The sequence below is a fragment of the Macaca mulatta genome, chromosome 6 (genome assembly GCF_049350105.2).
Source record: "Macaca mulatta isolate MMU2019108-1 chromosome 6, T2T-MMU8v2.0, whole genome shotgun sequence".
Taxonomy (NCBI): Eukaryota; Metazoa; Chordata; class Mammalia; order Primates; family Cercopithecidae; genus Macaca; species Macaca mulatta.
The window spans coordinates 130994765-131015303 of record NC_133411.1 but is presented as its reverse complement, the minus strand read 5'-3'; the positions used below and the strand labels follow the sequence as shown (position 1 = coordinate 131015303).

Below are 20539 nucleotides of genomic sequence, written 5' to 3'. Positions count from 1 at the left end.
TACAGGCGCCCGCCACCACGCCCGGCTAGTTTTTTGTATTTTTAGTAGAGACGGGGTTTCACCATGTTAGCCAGGATAGTCTCGATCTCCTGACCTCGTGATCCACCCGCCTCGGCCTCCCAAAGTGCTGGGATTACAGGCTTGAGCCACCGCGCCCAAAAATATTGGTTTTAAAGAAAGTCTTTGACATACCAATTTAGTAAATTATGGCAATTATTTAAGTATTTTTATTCTTCCTAAGAGAAAGTCAAATTTAATATTTTTAGCTTTACATTTTAAATCTTTAATTTTATTCTTAAGAATTTTATTCTTAGAAAATCCCACATTTAACTTTTAAAATTCAAATTTCAACAAGATCTAAAGGAGAAATGGACCAAAGATTTTATCAATCAATGAGACTAACCTTCTAGGCTTGATTTCAAGGTTACCTACCCAATTAGGAACAAGCTAGAACTCAAAATCTGTTTTCGGAATTCAGTCTAGTATTCTCAACAAATTTTCTTTTCAACTCTGAGATAACTTTCACGTTTCATGACCCAACTCCAGATGTTTTTTACACTATAAATTGCGTAAAGCTCCCTTCATGTGTTTTTGAAAAGAAATGAAATATAAGCATTAAAACAAAAAGTTGATGAAGCAGATGGGCTCAGGTTTATTACTTTGGCAGGGTTTTGGGTCTCTGTTGCACTGAGATAATATATGCATCTTGCTTATTGCACTGGGATAATATTTGCATTTCTTGCTTATTGCACTGGGTTAAGTGCAGAAACTCACAAGAATGAGTAGAACAGACTCTTTCCCTCCTCATTTCTCTCTTGCCCATCTTCCTTCCTCACTTAACTTCTTCCCTCTTTGTATTTACTAAACTCTTACTATTATGTGAAGACACTATCTTTCACATGAGGACACAGAGATCGTCTTTTGAAGCTCACAATGTTGCTCTAATTTAAAAGGCTAAGACAAATGCACAAACAACTAGTACAAGGCAGAATGTGATAGGCTTCATAGATGAGATAGAAAATGGAGATTTATAAAGGGAATAGAAATACACTGATGTATCTTAAATAAATTTATTTTGAAACTTAAAAGGCTACTAAGTAATCTCAATGAAAAAACAGTTTTTACACCTGCATGAAAAAGTCTTCCCAATATCAGGAGGTATGAAGGAAACCACAGCTTTCCTTATTTAAAACTGACGTAATGTTTGCCATGGAAAATTCTTCGGAAACTGTGGTTTTCAGAAACATACCTCCAGTTTCTTCCATTTCAAATACATTAAATAAAAAAGGGAAAACACCTTACCTTTTAATGGAAATTTTTTATTTGGGTATATGGGTATTTATTATAAACAGAAAAGTATTTGGATGTATCTCAGAATGTAAACAACCCCAAAATGAAAAAGATCTCTTCTTTGAAATACTACCTAAAACAAACTGACTATAAATAAACTGGTGGAGGTAGAATGCTAGTAGCAGTACTTTGAATATCAGATGGACTTAATTTCAATTATAGATTTTTATCTGATGATATAAACCCACATATTAATATTTGTATTTATCAAAAACATTTAGAAAAATAATAGCAAACAGTCCATTTGGCTGGATCACGAGTAATGTGGCTAACTAAACATGGATATTTAGGTGGTGATGAAAAAAATACTCTCCAATATTCTGTCTACTGTGTGTTCCTGCGTTTGAAGACATTTAATAAAAACACTGAAAACTGGTCATATATAGATTTTTTGTGAAAATTAAATAAAGTTTTATGGGAATTTGATACACACATATACATACACACAAAATGTTATATGTGAACATTACTGTGAGGGAATGAACATAAGCGTAAGTGATAAAGCCAGTCATTTAATCATTCAAGCTAATCATTCATTAATCAACTGGAGGAAGTAATAGCTTTGTAGTAGGGGTATCTGCAGCTATTATTTCTTTTCTGCATGAAAAGGGAGAGGACATAATCACTGTTCTACTTCTCCTAAGCCACTGGGTCTGCTTTTTAAGTGATAGTGATGTTTATCTTCAGTTAAAACTTACATTAAATACCAATTACACTCTTCCTTGGTTCCTATTTCCAGGAGTGGATCAATTTCTAAAGGTATTTAGTCCCAGAGCACCATACGTATATGTCCTATAGTCAACTAAGGAAGAACAAACACATAAAAATAGGACAAAACAACAAGAACAAAAAGGAAAACTATGCAGAACTCCATGTAATTATAACAAATTCTAGGCAAGCAGAGGCCAAAAATGAACCTCTCTGTAACTTGCCCTTTTAACACTGGAAAGCCATAGGGAGTTAATAATATGACAGAAGGAAATGAATGCTTGAGAAAATTAACAGTGTAGAAATGAAAAAAATAAAACGAATTTTCAGTAGTGATGTGACACAACTGAATCAAACAATGCTTATACTTATCACTATTTTATGGGTCTTTGGATCTTACAGTTTGGTACTGGTGGCAGAGTTACTGGGAAGGGAAGGTTAAAGGGGAGGATGGAGTTGAGTGCCAGAAAAGAAGCATAGAACAACTGAACAGACCAGGATGGGATGTTCCACTATGGCACTAGTTTCTAAAAGAAAAATGGAAAAGATTCAGGACATATAGAAAGCAAAAATTCCAAAGACAAACCTGGCCCAGAATATTTTCCCTTGAGAGATTATGGGAATTATCCTTGCCATTATCGCAGAACATGAACCACTTTCCTCAACTCGACTTGCTCGCAAGAATAGTACATAGGCAAGAAATCGGTAAGGTAATCCTTTCAGGACCATGCTCATCTACATACTATAAAAAGATGCACATACACAGGACAGTCATTTTAACCATTTCTGGCCACCCTACTCAGAAAACTTACCAAGAACTATGCATGAATCTATCCTTCCACCCATCTGAAGAATGGAATACTTCCTGTGAGTTTTAAAATATCACATCTTCATCTGTTTATTTTCCACCTCTCAGTTTCAAAAAGAACTTAAAAGATCATAGATATAAAATATAGTAAGAAAATGCCAAATAAAAGTAGGCAGAAAACATGAAAAGGGGGAAAGAGAAAATATTATTATAATGGAAGAGACTAATTAAAATGAGGAAACTGTATACATCAAAAGACACTATTAATAAAGTAAAAGGAAGCCAAATAATAAAGGCAGCTATTTCCAACCTGACAAAGAGTTCACTCCAAAATATCTGAAGAACTCGTATAAATCATTAAGAAAACAAACCAATTAAATATTTAAAAAAAGATAAAACCAGGCACTATACAAAAGTGGATATGCATATGACCAAACAAAATGATGACATGTCAATGGAAAAATGCAAATTAAATTTAGGTATTATACATGCACTAGGATATCTAAAATGAAAAAGACTAGCAATACAATCTTAACTAGAACTCTCATATACTGAAGGTGGGAGTATACATTAGTACATTTACTTTGGAAAACCAGCGTATCTCCTAAATTGAACATACGTGTGATACTGTTATAGAATAAAGAAATATATATTTGGTGTTTATCTTGGTTCCTGGCCAGAGCTCCCAAAACTCATGTCATTTCATAAGCAATAAGAAAATAAAGGTGAAAGGAGCATATTTTGTTATAATATTTTATTTTTGGTCCTAGTTTCTGAAATATGCCATGTTCCATAACCAAGTAACTCCACTTTCAGGTATATTCCCCAAAAGAAATGTGTAACAATGTTCATAGGGATGGATGTCAGTAAGATGGCAGAACAGGACTTTCTAGGGCTCATACCTACACAGAAACATCAATTTGAATGACTATCTACACAAAAAAATACCTTTATAAGAGCTAACGAAAACAGATGAGAGATTACAGCACCTAGGTATAGCACAGAAATAAGAAAAAAAGAAAAACAACAACAACAAAAAGACATTGGAAGGAGTAGGAAGAACAGTTTTACACTACTCAAATCACCCCTTCCCCAACCCCAGGCAGCAAACCATGGTGAGAAATACTTTCCATGTGGTGATGGGAGGGAGAGGTGAGCACTATACTTTGCCTGGGAGCCCAAAACACAACCTACTCCAGTAAAACCAGCACCAGGAAGGCTGTCACCGGCCCAGACTCCACGCTGGTAACCAACGACTGAGACTCCAGGCTCACCCCAGTGCTAGGTTGAATGCCGCAGTCCCAGGCTCTAGGCCTACACAGCAAATTGTGTCTCTCGGTTGTCCCAAGACAGGCCAACATCAGTGGCCCCAGGTTCAGTACTGCCCTCAGCATAGGATGATCCCCACAGTCCCAGGCTTTGGGCCAGCCCTAGGTTTCAGGGCAGCCCAGTATCAGGCTAGCACTTGTGGTCTCAGCATTTAGGTCACCCTCTGTCAGACCTGTCAGATCCCAGGCTCCAGGCTGGTACATTCAGACAAAGCCTCCATGCCTGCCTTGGCACCAGGCAGGATCCTACAAACCCCAGGGTCCAGGTCTGCCTCAGTCACTTCAGGATATATACTGACCTCAGTACCGAGGTGGTTCTTGTAACTCCAGGCTTCAAGCCCACCCAAGCACCAGGCCAGGACCTGTGACTGAGGATACAGACCTATGCAGCACTAAGTCTGCCCCTGTGGCCCCAGGTTTCAGACCTGCCCCATGACCAGGTTGGCACCCTTGGACACAAACACCAGGCAGGCACGTGTAGACAGAGGCTCCAGACCTGCCCAGTGCCAGGCTGAGTCCCAAGGCCCCACTCTCCAGGTTGGCCTCTGATGCCCCATTCTCCAGCAGACCCAGGGTCCAGGTCTGTCCCAGAAGACTCCCACTGGACCAGCCAACACAGACCCAGGGTGCAGGACCACTCCTGTCTACACAGGTCCCAGGCCTGCCCCGAGGATGTAGGATACAGGCCAGCTTTTGTCGACCTAGACTCTAAACCAGCACTTGCACATCAGCTTCTAAGGCTGGCACCAAAAGACAGAGGATCCAGGCTGGTCCCCATGGCCCCAGGATCCAGACCAGTCCCAGTGATTCCAGGCACCACGCCAGCACCAGCAATATTAAGTTTAGACTAGCCCTGTGGACCTATGCTCCATGCTGGCCTTGATACCCAGCCAGCCCCCATGGTTCCAGGCTCCAGAGGATCCAGAGTCCAGGCCTACTCCAGTAGACCCAGGGTCCAGGTCCACCTCAGCATTCACAGTTCCAGGCTGAATGCCAAGGACTGAGGCCCCAAGACCACCCATGTAGACTATGTCTTCAGCCCAGCCCTTATTGATCCAGTCTTCAGGCCCTATCACATGAACCCAGATGCCAGGCCAGCCCACATGGTGACCTGGTCACCAGGCCGGCTTGCCCAAGGATTCCAGCAGCAAACCTGCCCTCAAATCACACCAGACACCCTGCCCAAAATCTCTGGATGTGCTGACTGGAGAAGGGTTCTCCCAGACAAAGCGAGTATGCAAATACTAGAATAAGTCCCTACTTCTGTAAATAGGCAAAAATCAACATAAGGCAACAAGAGACAGAAAAAACCTAAGAGATACAACACTACAAAAATAACAGAATAATATCCTAGTAGCTGACCCCAAATAAATGAAGATCTAGAACAGAATGACAAAGAATTCAAGTAATTATTTTCAGAAAGCTTACAGAACTTCAAAATATATACAGAAACAAATTAGTAATATAAAGAAAACAATAAAATACCAAAATGAGAAAATTAACAGAATGACTAAAATTACTATTTGAAAAATTTAAATTCTGGAGGTGAAAAATACACTGAAATAAAAATTTAATGGAGAACATCAACAGCAGAACTGATCAAACAGAAGAATCTGTGAACCTGAAGATAGGTTATGTGAAAATATATAGTCAGAGGAGAAATTAGAAAAAAAGAATGAAAATGAATGAATTAAATTTATGAGATTTATGGAACAGCATCAAAAGAACAAATGTTTGAATTACAGGAGTTTGTGAAGGGGAAGAGAAAAACAAAGGGGTAGAATGCTTACATAAAGAAATAACATCAGAAAAAATTTCAAATGTGAGGAAAGACATAAATATCTAGGTACAGGACGGTCAAAGGTCTCCAATCAGATTCAATCCAAAGAAGACTACACTCAGGCACATAATCAAATTGTCAAAAATCAAGGACAAAGAGAGCATCTTGAAAGTAGCAAGAGAAAAGAAGCAAATAACATGTAAGAGAGTTCAAATAAGACTAGCAGCAAATTTCTCAGTAAAGGCCTACCTGATAAGCCAGGAGAGAGTGGGATGATTTATTCAAAGTGTTGATGGAAAAACAAACAAACAAACAAAAAAAAACTGCCAATGAAGAATACTGTACTTGGCAAAGTTGTCTTTCAGAAAAGAAGAGAAATAAAAACTTTCTCAGACGAAAGCTGAGAGAGCTCATTACCACCAGACCTGTCTTACAAGAAGAAATGATAACGGGAGTTTTTTGAGTTGAAAGAAAAGAACACTACTTTTAACACTAAAATACATGATAAAACTCACTGCTAAAATAAGTACATAGTCAAATTTAGAATCTACTAATACTCTAAATGGGGGTGTGCAAATCACTTGTATCTTTAATATAAAGATGAGAGGACAAAACTATTAAAATATTGTTAGCTACAATAGTTTGTTAAAGAATACACATGTAAATTATAACACCAAAACGCAGCGGAAGGAGGAATAAAAGTATAGAGTTTTAAAATATGATCAAAGTAGCCACTAGTGAAAATCACTAAATGAGAAACACAGCAAGAGAGAAAGAAAGGAACAAAGGAGCTACAAAACAGCCAGAAAACAATTAGCAAAATGGCAGTAGTAAATCCATATGCAGAAATAATTACTTTGAATGTCAAAAGATTAAATTCTCCAATCATAACACATAGTGGCTGAATGAATTTAAAAAACAAAAAACAAACAAACAAAAAATAAGACCCAACTATATGCTTCCTATAAGAGACTTATTTTATCTGTAAGGACACATAGACTAAAAGTGAAGAAACGAAGCAAGGATATTCCATGCAAAGAGTAGGAGTAATTATACTTAGTTAAAAAAGACAAAATCAAAAACTGTATGATGAGACAAGGGTCATTATATAAACAAAGAGGTCAATTCATCAGACAGATATAACAGTTGTAAATATATAAGCACCCCGTATCAGGACCCAAATATATAAAGCAAATATTAACAGAGCTGAAGGGAGAGACAGATTGTAATACAATAATAACAGAGGATTTCAATACTCCACTTTCAGCAATGCACAGGTCATCGAGGCAGAAAATCAATAAGGAAACATCAGGCTAATAGTACACCTTAGACTGTATAGACCTAATAGACATCTACAGAACATTTCATCCAACAGCAACAGAAAACTTCTTCTCAAGAACACAAGGAACATTCTCCCAAACAGATGATATGCTGGGCCACAAAATTAGGCCCAACACATTTAAGAAAACAGAAAACATACCAGGTATCTTTTCTGACCACAATGATATAAAACTAAAAATCAGTAACAGAAGGAATTTTTGAAAAATTCACTCGTACATGAAAATTAAATAACATGTTCCTGTACAACTAATAAGTCAAAGAAGAAATTGAAGGGAAAATTAAAAAGTATCTTGAGACAAATGAAAATGCAAACACAACATACCAAAACTTACGGGACACAGCAAAAACAGTTCTAAGAGAGAAGTTCATAACAATAAATGCCTACATCAAAAAAGATCTCAAATAAATAACTTAAAGTTACACCTCAAAGAATTAGAAAAATAAGAACAAACTAAACCCAAGTGAGCAGAAGAAAATAAATAATAAAGATTAGAGCAGAAACAGATGAAAGAGACATGAGAAAAACAAGAGTGATCAACAAAACCAGAGATGGTTTCCTGAAGATATAAAACTACAAACCTATATAGCTAGACTAAAAAAATGAGAAGACTCAAATAAATAAAATGAAAAACGAAAGAGGAAATATTACAACTGATAACCACAGAAACACCAATGATACTGACCAAAAGAACAGAATAGAGACACCAGAAATAAATCCACGCATTTACGGCCAACTGATTTTCATCAAAGCTTCCAAGAACATACAATAAGGAAAAGACAGTCTCTTCAATAAACAGTATTAGGACAACTGGATATCCACATGAAAAAAAAAAAAAAATTAGACCACTATGTCACACCATACACAAACCTCAACTCAAAATGGATTAAAGGCTAAAATGTAAGGCTGGAAATTATAAAACTGCTATGAAAACATAAAATATACGCAAACTATATATCTGGTAAGAGTCTAATATCCACAATACTAAAGGAACCCAAGAAACTCACTAGCAAATTAGCCGGGTGTGGTGGCGCATGACTGTAATCCCAGCTACACTTGCTACACCAGCACTAGAACACCAGCCTCTAGGCTGGCACCTCCCACCTTGGGAGGCTGAGGTGGGAGGATCGCTTGAATTCGGGAGGTGGAGGTGGCAGTGAGCTGAGATCCTGCCACTGCACTCCAGTGTGGGTGACACAGCGAGACCCTGTCTCAAATAAAACATAAAAATAAAAATAAACAAACAAAAAGAAACTCACTAGCAAGTAAATAACTCAATTAAAAATGGGCAAAGGACCTAAACAAACATTTCCCAAAAGGACACATTCAAATGGCCAATAGATACATAAAAATGTTCAATATCACTAATCATTAAGGAAATGCAAATTAAAACCATAATGAGATATCACCTCTAACCCATAAGAATGGCCATTACAAAAAAGCCTGAAGATAACAAGTGATGGAGAGAATGTGGAGAAAAGGGAACCCTTGTACATTGTTGGATGGCAATGTAAATTAATACCACCATTATGAGGAACAGTATGGAGGTTCTAAAACAAAATAAAAAATAGAACTACCATAAGATTCAGCAATCCCATTACTGGGTATGAGTATATATCCAAAGGAAAGGAAATCAGTATGCTAAAGACATATATGGCAAAAAAAAATTATTATATATTTTGACATCTCAACAAAATTAAAAACAAATATATTGTGCCATATTTTTATTTAATTAGCACTATTCTGTTCAACATGTCATTATTTTGTCTCAGTAAGACCTGAGCACAAATTTAAAACCATTTTAGGGTTAACATTTTTCTTCTCTCTCTTTTTTTTTTTTTTTCTGAGACACAGTCTCACTCTTTCACCCATGCTGGAGTACAGTGGCATGACCACAGCTCACTACAGCCTCGACCTCCCAGGCTCATGTGATTCTCCCAATGTAGCCTCCTGAGTAGTTAAGACTACAGTTGTGTGTCACCACGCCCAGCTTATTTTTTGGATTTTTTTTTGTAGAGATGGGGTTTCACCAAGTTGCCCAGGCTAGTCCTGAACTCCTGGGCTTAAGTGATCCACCTGTTTTGGCCTCCTTTGGGAGCAAAGCACTGGGACTACAGGCTGAGCCGCCATGCTAAGCCTTTCTTCTCTTTATGAATGAATTACACGGAATAAAAATACTGCAAAATTGCACTCATAACTTTTGTGTTGCTTTTCTGACAAGGACAGCTTTTCTTGCCATAAAATGCCTTAAAATTTAAAATGACTAATATCAATTAATTGTAGAGAAATGATGCTACATAAATGTAGCATCAGTACTTTTTTTCTTAAGGCTGGGAAAAAACCTTAACATCATACAGTTCAAATAACTTTTTAATCTTTGGATTTTCCCTGAAAAATATTCTCAACACTTTGAGACTCTAATATTCAACAATTTCTTACATCTCTATGAGTACTATTAATAATTACTGCCATGAACTATTAATGATGCCAGTGGATTGATGATTCTTCCTTAGGTATGATGGAGAGGAAGAAAAGTAAAAACTATGCAGTATCTGTTCCAAATATCCTTTCACAATACATAATGCTAAATCTAAATCTAATCAGGACCTCAAACAAAAGTCTTTGGTAAGAATTTAGTTTCTGAAGTTGTACTATATTTAAAAATTCAAAGAGTAAGCCCATTACATGGATTCCACAGCAATCCTGAAGAAAAGTAAACATAGGAAAATCCAGTATTTGTCATAATTAATGATGAAACATCAGATTATACAGAAGAATGAATTAGAATGAAATCCAGATCAAAAGCTTGTTATGTTAATGAAACCTTCAGAAGACACAGATTTACGTTCTTGTTCAGTTAACTAGCTGATTGTACTGATCTGGACAAACTAATCTCCATGAGCTCTAGTTTCTACTTTATACAATGGGGTTGTAATTCTCTCCCGATCAAAACTCCTCCACTAGAGTTGCAAATATTAAAAATTAAATGTGATTGTATCTAACACACTTTAGTGAAAACTATAGCACTGAATATATGTTGTATTTAATAAATAATTCAAATTTAAAGACAAATCAATCTGTAATATAAGAATGAGTATTTTCAAATCTTTTTCTTACACACATCTTATAGTTAGTTACAAGTATAAACTCTCCTTTAGAAATAAACTCTGTGGTTAAGATTATCTCTTATCTTTTCTTGTAGTGTCCTTAGCAATGTTTTTAAGATACCAAAGGATGACTTGGCTTCTTAACTGCCAGCCCCAATCCCTACAGCAGCTGTTTTCATGTATTTAATATACAACACTTAGTGTGGGGTAAAATTTTTAACAAAAGGTTCTGAGAGAAATAAAAGTTTTGAAATCATGGCCCTAAATCATCTAGCATGCTGATTTGCACATAAACATCCACTGAATGAGTATTTAGATACCAACCTGTTATAGCAAAATTTCCAACAGTTTGAGAGATCTTAACATTACACAAACTTTTATTCATTTTACTCAAGTAGTTATGATTAGAAACTTTTATATAATTATCATAGTATATTATAAAGTATGCTCTGATTTATTACATTTGAATTATCCCATCACTTTTTGAGAATAGTGATTCACAAAAGCAAAACTTTATGGAGGTTTAAAATAAGAGAAAAACTTAAGAACTTGGAGGAGGGACCTTTAATGGTGATCTCACTGAAGTATTTTATTGATGAAAAACATGACATCCAGAGTCAGTGTATGTCAATTTTTTCTATTCAAGTCCCCTGAAGGCAGAAAGAATGATAATGTATCCTCTGGGAACAGACAGCTCAAGGTTACACTCTAGACAACCCAAAATTTGGTAGTCTTATAATTTATCATAAAAATTAATGCAAAATTTAGATTTCTGGTTTCTTTTCTTCTAAAATTCAGATGTTGAGACTTGTGAATTTCTGGTTCCTATCTGGAGAGTTAGAGAACCAGAAAGAGCCAAAAAAAAAAAAAAAAAGGATGGACAAATAGCAAATTCACATTGAACCAGTTAGACTGAACATCTTATACTCAGTTTGGAGTGAGACGAGGTGGGGCATTATATACAGAGGATCAAAGATAAGAATTATGGCAGACATGTACAAAATTAAAGAAGCTAGATGACAAAGTGCAGAAAGACAAGAACTATCAACACAGAATTCTATACTTAGTAAAAATATTTTTTAAAATAAAGGACAAACAGAAACTTTCTTGCCAAAAAATTGTAGAAACTAGACCTACTCTTCAAGATATTTTGAGTCTTCAGGAAAAACAAATACACCAGCAGAAAACCTGGATTTAAACAAGGAAATAAAGAGCAATCAAAACTGAATAAATGAAAGTAAAAAAATGATTTACTCTTATGTTTAATTATTTCTAAACTGAATGGTTCAAATGTTCAAAGCAAAAATAGGAAAATCTATTATATGCTTATAGCATATGTAAAATGTTTAACAACAATGGCACAATAGAAGGCATAAAGTAATTGGCATTTACTGTTCTTAGATCATTATACTGCATATAAAGCAGCATAAAATTATGTGAAAGCAGATTTTGGTTAATTAAAGTGTATATTATAAACTGTAGAGTGAACACTAAAAAACAATAATAAAAATGTACATGTAATAAATAGGTCAACGGAAGAGATAAGATGCTCAATTAACTAACAGGAGATCAAAAAAAGAAGAAAAACAAAGCAAAAAGATATGAAGCAAATAGAAAACAACTGCTAACTGGTAGATTTTAATCCAACCACATCAATAATCACATTGAAGAGATATGGCCTAAAGATACCACTTAAAAGAGAGATTATCAGATTGGATAAAAAGCATGATCCAAACATATGCTATTGATTTAAAAAAAAATCACCTTAAGTACACAGACATATGCAGCTTAAAAGTAAAATGACGGAGAAAGATACTGAATGTAAACACTAACCAAAAGAAAGCTAAAGCAGTGATATAAACTTCGGACAAGATGGACTTTAGCACAATAAACATTATCAGGGTTAAGGAGGGCCATTACGTAATGATAAAGGATCAGTGCCCCAAGAGCATAAATCCTAAAAGTTTACATACCTAACACACGTTTCAAAATGCTTAAGGCAAAGAGTGACAAGATTGAAAGATCAAATAGGCAAACTGATATTCATAGTTGGAGGTTCCAACACACCTCTTAACAAAGTAGGCAGAAAGAAACAGCAAAAATATGGATAATCTGAATACCATCAGCCAATTTGACTTAACATTTACAGATACCCCAACAGAATATATGCTGTCTTCAAGTGCACATGAAATATTTACCAAGATATGCTATACTCTGGACTATAACAAAAGTACAACATTCAAAGGAATAGAAATCACAAAATGTATGTTCACGGATCATAAAAGAACTAAATAAACAAAAAATAGCAAAAAGATACCGGAAAACCCGTTCGGAAATTAGGCAACACATTTCAAATTAAACCATGAGTCAAAGAGGGTTCAAGGGAAATTTAAAACATTTTAAACTAAGACAACAAAACAGCCTATTAAAATTTATGAAATGCAGCTAAAGTATTGCTTACAGATAAATGAATAGTATTAAATGCTTTTATCAGAAAAGGTCTAAAACCAGTAATTTAAGCTTCCACTTTAAGAAACCAGAAAAAAAAAACATAAATCAAGAAGATGGAAAGAATATAGAGTGGAACAAAAATCAATGAAAGTAAAAACAAACACAATATAGAAAAATCAATCAATACAAAATCTGTTCTCAAGTGGAACAACGTGGGTACAAATTATAAAAGGGAATTACTAAGGAAGAAGCAGGAGTGGAAAATCCAAAGAGCGGAAGATGTAGAAAAATATAATGATGATATCACCTAAGAGTGGTGTGTTCTTAATTACCTCATTTAATTCTTTTTGGGTTCCAGTTTCCTCATTTGTATAAAGAGGGTGAAAAAACATCTTTCAAAGGGCAAATGTACAGATTAAATGAGATATTCATAAAAAATACTTGGAAAAATAATAAAGAATCTTAGTTCTAAGTAGTATGATCAACAGACTGATTTTTATATAATGTATGAAATGTCATATTAAGTTCAACATACCTTTAAGGACCTCGAAGGTATGATATTACAGCAAAACAAAATTTATAAATTAGCATAAAAATTTTTTTTTGGTGGCAGTAATGGAGTTCATTTAGGAAAAGTAATTACAAACTAATAGCATGGCTTCTTGGTAAGTTTTCTCTTCAAGAACAAAGTAAGAAATATAAATGAGAAACTTCATAAGACAAATATAATCCACTGCAGATATACCTTTTTGCAGATTTTTTCAAAGTTGATATCATCACCAAGAGCAGATTTAGTTACTATATCAGGTTTCAATTCCTGTGAAAGAATAAAACAAATTTTAGTTACGTATCTATCTTTAAATTAATCACTATTATTAAGTTCCTTTCTATGTCTTAAGAAACTTAATATTAAATAACATCTTAATTTTGAGAAACGAATTAACTCCCACCACAGTAAGATATTATCATGCTACTAAAATAGCCACAGCAAAATGACTTTAAGAGCAAATCTTTCTGAGAACAACATACAAGGCAAGTAAGATGCAGTATTTTCAAGGAACTCCATACAAACAACTCTAACCTTAGGATTTTATACCCAGTCAAGCAGCTCTTCAAATATCTAATGTATAGAAAAACAGTTTTGAACTGCAAGAATTCAGGAAATATTATATATATGTGCCTCTTCTGAGGAATCTTCTAGAAGCCAGCAAAAGATAACTTTGATAAAATAATTGATGTTGAGTACTGTATCTATTTGTAGAGCTATGACTAAAATAAGTGTGGGGGTATAGGAGAAAGAACAGTAGGTAGGCTTTATATGTTTTGATTAAGCAAGAAAAACTACAACTAGAAAAAGTAGAGGAGATGGGGAAAGAATAAGATTACTGACTACCATCTAGGTCGGGTAAACAGGAGTTGAAGGATACTGTTCAAAATGAACAGAGTAGAAAATAAAAGATACATAAGAAAATGGAAAAGTATAGGCAATATGAGATATAAATACGTCATCCATGGAAAGAAAATACAGACTTTTCTAAATACCAAAATAATTTTTAAAAAATCTTTGACAAAGAAGACACATTAAGTAGAGAAATAAACGGTAAATACAACATAGAATATTCAGTAATTAGAATATAAAATATGACAGAGTTGAAAGGAAACATCAGGAATATAACGGAATGTGAATTAGTATAATGTACCTATTAGAAGAAAAATATTGTCAAACTGAATCACAAAGCAAAACCTAACTCTATACTGTATATAATAAAGACAAAGAACACAGTATTTAAAAAGGCTCAAAGATATAGCAGGCAAACAGGAAAAATTAGAAAGCAGGTGCTGAGACTGTGTTTCAGACAAAGCTGAGGCAAAGAAAACAAAATTAAGACAGAAGATAACATTTATGACTATGCGTCAAATAAAACACAACTATTACATAAAGCAGAAACTTCACGAAATAAAGGAAATAGAAATACTATTTATTAGCTCAAGACTCTGACACACAACTTCCAGTCAAGAAAGAAAATAGGGAAATAAAATTACAAGATCTTAAAAACAATTGTATCTTCTTCTCAAGTACACATGGAATATTGATAAAAATTATCATTAAGTCAAAGAAAGTATAGCAACAGTAAGCTCCATCAAGTAAAATACTATAAGCAACATTATCTGATCACAATGAAAAAGTAGAAATGAAAGAAAATCAACTAATCAACAAAGGAAAAATTTTAAAAGGCCTTTCCATCTGGAATTAAAACAATAAATAAATAAAACCACCTCAACTAAACAAGTCTTGAGAAAGGGGAAATATAAACAGATACGTCAGACTTTGTAACAACAAGAAAATACTACGTACCAAAATTTACGAAAAGCATTTAAAGTGGTTATTAGCCTTAAAACAACTGCATTGGTAAATAAAAATAATGATAGTAAGTGAATTAAATTACTCAACTAAAAGTAACCGAAATTACCTCTGTCAATTCCTCATTTAACAAGTGAAAAGTAAGACTCAAATCATGTGATTTGTCCAAGGTCCTATAACTAGGTGGTAGAAAGACTGATCTTAACTAGTATCTTTATTAGATCATCATCTTTCTGGTCTACTGCCTCTATGATAAATTTAAAAAATCTCTACCATGTTTAAAAGCATTCACGAAAAACTAACAAAAAACGAGTTTATATTTCACAGTTTGTGGTGATGTCATATGATCCTTTAACCAAGACCATCAGAATCTTCTAGGTATGAGAAACACAGGTTTTAAAATGAAGCATGATTTATATGAGCTAAGTGTTATTATAACCCTTTCAGCAGAAGGGAATATATACATATGTTTTTTAATAAATGTGAGGCACTGAGCAACCCAAGCGAGTAATTTTGGCAACTTTTGTGGTCTTTCAGAAATATTTCAGGCAGAATGATGTGAAGGTTCAAAATAAACAAAATATATTTAAAAGACATACAGAAAGTGAAGTTGATAGGAATTTACTCAGGTTGGGTATATTTAAAGAAATACGTTTGCCACTAAGGCTGTTAATTTGTTGGAGTAATTATTAGCAATACCCAATGTCAAGATTTGAAAGCTAACAAGTTAGTCAAATACATACTGTATGACAGATGTTGGTAGAAGACACAAGGCTCTGGGTCAGAGACAAATGGCAGTTTATTACTCATAGCAATAGCAGGAGCCAGAGTATCAAAATTTTTAAAAAGCTCATTCACTGTTTTACTTTTTTTTCCCCAGAAACCCAAAGCCCCAGATACATGGTAGATATTAAACTTAAGACATTAAAAAATCCATGTAATAAAAACTACAGGGAGTCGTTTAGGAATACAATACCCCTAAAATGGGCTAATAAGTGGAAAAGATATTATTTGACTGAGAAAGGGAAAACCATTTGTAGCTCTAGTAGCATGATACACAAACACAAAGCATGATTACAATAACCTCTACTTTTAGAACCTAAGTAGTGATTAATTACACACCGTGTGCTAGGCTGAATAGCTCCTGGAAGACGTCCATGTCCTAATCCCCAGAGCCTATGAATACATTATTTCACATGGCAGAAAGGACTTTGCTGATGTAATTAAGAATTTTTAAGATGGGGTTATTATCCTGGATTATCCAGGTAAGTCAAATGTAATCACAATCTTCCTTACAAGAGGGTAGCAGAAAGGTCAAAGAGAAGGAGATGCAGAGAAAACAAACAAACAAACAAAAACATAAGTGTGGGAAATGGGGGAGGTGGAGGGGGAAGAGAGAGAGGGAAGAGAAGATGCTATGCTGCTTGCCTTGAAGATGGAGAAAGACGCCATGAGTCAGGGAATGCAGGTGGCCTATAGAAGCTGAAAAGGCAGGAAAATTTCTCCCCTAGAGACTACAAAGAGAATATAGCCCCACTGAAAGCCTACAGAAATAATACAGCCCTGTTACCGTTAGGACTTCTAACCTTCAGCACTGTACGACAATACATTTGTGTTGTTTTATGCCACTAAATTTGTCATAATTTGATACAGAGGCACTAGGAAATTAAGGTATTTTCTATCTCCTACCAATCTTTGTATTACAAAATAATTCATTATACCGTATTATTTGGACAAACACTATATGCCATAAATAATAATTAAATATTTACCTTAAAACTAAGCAAAATATAGATGTATTTGGATGGCTTAAACTTTTTGTCTTATACCATTTATACTTCAGTATTTTGGATCAACTCGTTTATTACCTTAGTTTTAAATACAGCTCTTTGTGTCATTAAAAGGGAATACTATCTCCTAAAACATGGTTCACATAAAATGTAAAAATTGTGTTTAGCAAATATGGATGGATAGGAAAGCTGTGCTATAACTGGAATTGTCAGGTACTCTTTTAAGTAAACAATGAGAAACTAAGACTTTTTTAAGACACACAAAACTGCAATAAATGATATATTATGAAGTTATTCTTATTCAGAAGAAATCAGGTACTGACTTTCAGAGTAAGACTCCTTTTGATGTACTATTACAATTGCACAGATAGCACCTTAAATATTAGTGTTCCTACTAAAAGATTAGAGAAAATTTCACACATAGCTTTTCTGAATCCTCCTAAGAGTCTGCTGTGAAGTCTGCTTGGGAAGTTCATACTAAATTGTGAGGACTAGCAAATTATTTCTCTAACTGCTCTGAAACCTAGATTTACATATATTTTAACTCAGAATATCCATTTTTTAAGGGAGAATTTTAAAAAACTTTTTTTTTTTATCACTGTAGGACTGAATTTAACAGTGTCAATAATACATTATAATTTGGTCACAAAATACTTATGTTTTAAGAACATATAAATTACTTATCAAATTGATTATGGAAGCCAGTCATAGCAAAACTCAGTAGAATCTAGAAGATCAGTAATTAAAACTGGAGGAGACATGAAGAATTGAGTTTTCAAGATCTGAAGTAATTAATTATTTACAAAGAATGCCTGGGAAGATGGACAACGTCCCTGGATTTGAGGCTGGGGTCCCTTACCTGACAATACATCAACTCTCTTCATTATAAATTGTTTTCTACACGTGCACTGGAAAGCAAGTAAGCCCTAATTTGGCAAAAAAGTAGCAAACTCTGAAAGACAAATGGTATGTAGAGGCTTAGGCACTAAAGAATCACTACAGCTTTCTGGCTAACTATTCAGAAGTGTACGTATATTCTAACCAGCTTGCTGAGAACAATTCTGCTTCAAGTGAGAACATGGTTGGGCAATAAGACATGTAGTCAAAAAAAAAAAAAAATGCATTGAGGACATACATAAAACAAACAACTTATGCTTATAATAACCTTTGTTCTCCATATTCTTGACATAAAAATGGAATGAAGAGCCTAGAGTGTAAGTTCTTCAAGGGTAAGAATGGTGTCTTATTCGCTTTGACTGTCAGACTCAAGCACAATGACACATGTTGAACAGAACTGGACCAGTGTAGAAACATTTTAAATGTCTATTTCCTTTTTTCCCCAACTTTCATTTTAGATATAAGGGTACATGTACAGATTTGTTACATGGGAATATTGTGTGATGCTGAGGTTTGGAGTGCAGATCCCGTTCGTGCTGGGAGTGAGGACACTACCCCATTGGTAGTTTTTAAACCCAGCTTTCTCCCCACTGTGTAGTCCACAGTGTCTATTGTTCCCATATTTAAGCCAATGGGTACTCAATGATTAGCTCCCACTTATAAGTGAGAACATGCAGTATTTGCTTTTCTCTTCCTCTGTTAATTTGCTTAAGAATACAGCCTGCAGCTCCATTCATGTTGCTGCAAAGGACACAATTTCCCTTTTTTTTTTTTTTTTTAATGGCTGCACAGTATTCCATAGTATATATGGACCATTTTCTTTATTCAATCTACCACTGATGGGCACCTGCACTGATTCCATGTCTTTGCTATTGTAAGTAGTGCAGCTGTGAACATAGGTGTCCATGTGTCTTTGGTAGAATGACTTACTTTTTTTGGGTATACACCCAGTAGTGGTATTCCTGGGTTGAATGGCAGCTCCGTTTTAAGTCTATTTCTTAGTGAGAAAAAAAAAATCAGTTAAGTCTCTTATTAGCAAAAAGTCAAATCCAAGATTTGCCAAAAAATTTTCAGTTGCCAATCTAGGCTTTTTCTTTAGAGAAACAAAGTTGAAAGAGAGCAACTACTAGGGGAAAAAAAAAAATCAGCCAAGAGGACTACTAGAGTGTTGCAAAGAAGAGTACTTACTGCTCATTTCTACATTACTCTGGTTTTACTTATAATGGGAGAAGGTAAAGCACTACTTAAAGACTCACTGAAATATACAGATTTATAATTGTGAATGGTTGAGAAACTACATTAGGTAACAAGCCAGGCAGATCCCAGATACAACCTTGTTCTTTCTGAGGAAAGGTTTCATGCCAAATGGAAAACTAAGATCCATTTCCAGACCCAGTAATAGACATTTTAGACAGAAGTTATATACCTATTCCAAGGACATTTTATATGTACTCAGTGTTTAAAGATCACGTAGTCCCTCACGCACCACACTTAATCCTGGTTAACAGCACTTAAAATTGTGAAAGAAACTAGTTTGTGCTTATATGATACTGTTACACCATGTTCTTCCTAGTGCATATTGTTAATGCTAAGTAAGATGATTAACCAGACAGCATCACTTAGCTTTCCTTCATCTAAAACTAATTCCAGGCAGGGTGCAGTGGCTCACACCTGTAACCCCAGCACTTTGGGAGGCCGAGGTGGGCGGATCATGAGGTCAGGAGATCGAGACCATCGTGGACAATGTGGTGAAACCCTGTCTCTACTAAAAAAAAAAAAAAAATACAAAAATTAGCTGGGTGTGGCAGCAGGTGCCTGTAATCCCAGCTACTCAGGAGACTGAGGCAGGAGAATCGCTTGAACCCGGGAGGCGGAGGTTGCAGTGAGCCGAGATCATGCAACTGCAACCCAGCCTGGCGACAGAGCTATACTCCGTCTCAAACAAACAAGCAAACAAACAAATTCCAATGTCTTTTTTTTTTTTTTTCAGATAAATATAGTTCTCTTGAATTTAGATTTTTCTCTAAATTGAATATAACTGCAAATACTCTTCTGCTTTTCGGCTATATTCTGTTGTCAGTGATGATCAATTAAAAATTGTTTTAATTCCTTCGTAATTATGTTAAACTAATATTATTCATGTTTTCAACATTAAAGACATCATCCCCTAATAACCAGATCCATCAGAATTATTCTAGTTCTCTTATTCCACACAGTGCTAGATGTCACTTTTTGCTTTTACATAAAATATCAAACTAAGTCAAAATTAGGTAATCCCAATTTTGGTTATTTGGCTACAACCTTGTCTTTCTTCTTTCCAGGGACTTTGTTTGAACAATCTAATATAGTGACTCATAACCGTATAAGCAGTGTAGTGTTGCCTCTGGTTAAGTAGGGAAAGTAAACATTTGTAACCAAACTATTCTGTATTGTGCTGTGGGAAAGGAGATTGGGTAAATACAAAAAGCAACTTGGAGGCAATAATCATGTTGACATTTTTAATTTCAAGAGAATCTTATCAGAGTCAGGCTTTTAACTTAATAAAATACAAAACACATTTGTATTTTCCAAAGTGTGATCAAAATTGGAATAGTATATTTAGGTTATAAGGGATTAATC

General features: G+C 34.8%; 1 protein-coding gene across 2 annotated transcripts in view; it reads right to left on the bottom strand.

Annotated features, from left to right (window-relative positions):
- Nucleotides 1-20539, bottom strand: part of SRFBP1 (serum response factor binding protein 1) — a 60841-nt gene that overhangs the window by 14790 nt on the left and 25512 nt on the right. For both annotated transcript variants that reach the window (XM_015140623.3, NM_001266668.1), the window contains 1 exon segment: nucleotides 13617-13688. In XM_015140623.3, coding sequence (XP_014996109.3) covers nucleotides 13617-13688 — 72 coding nt within the window.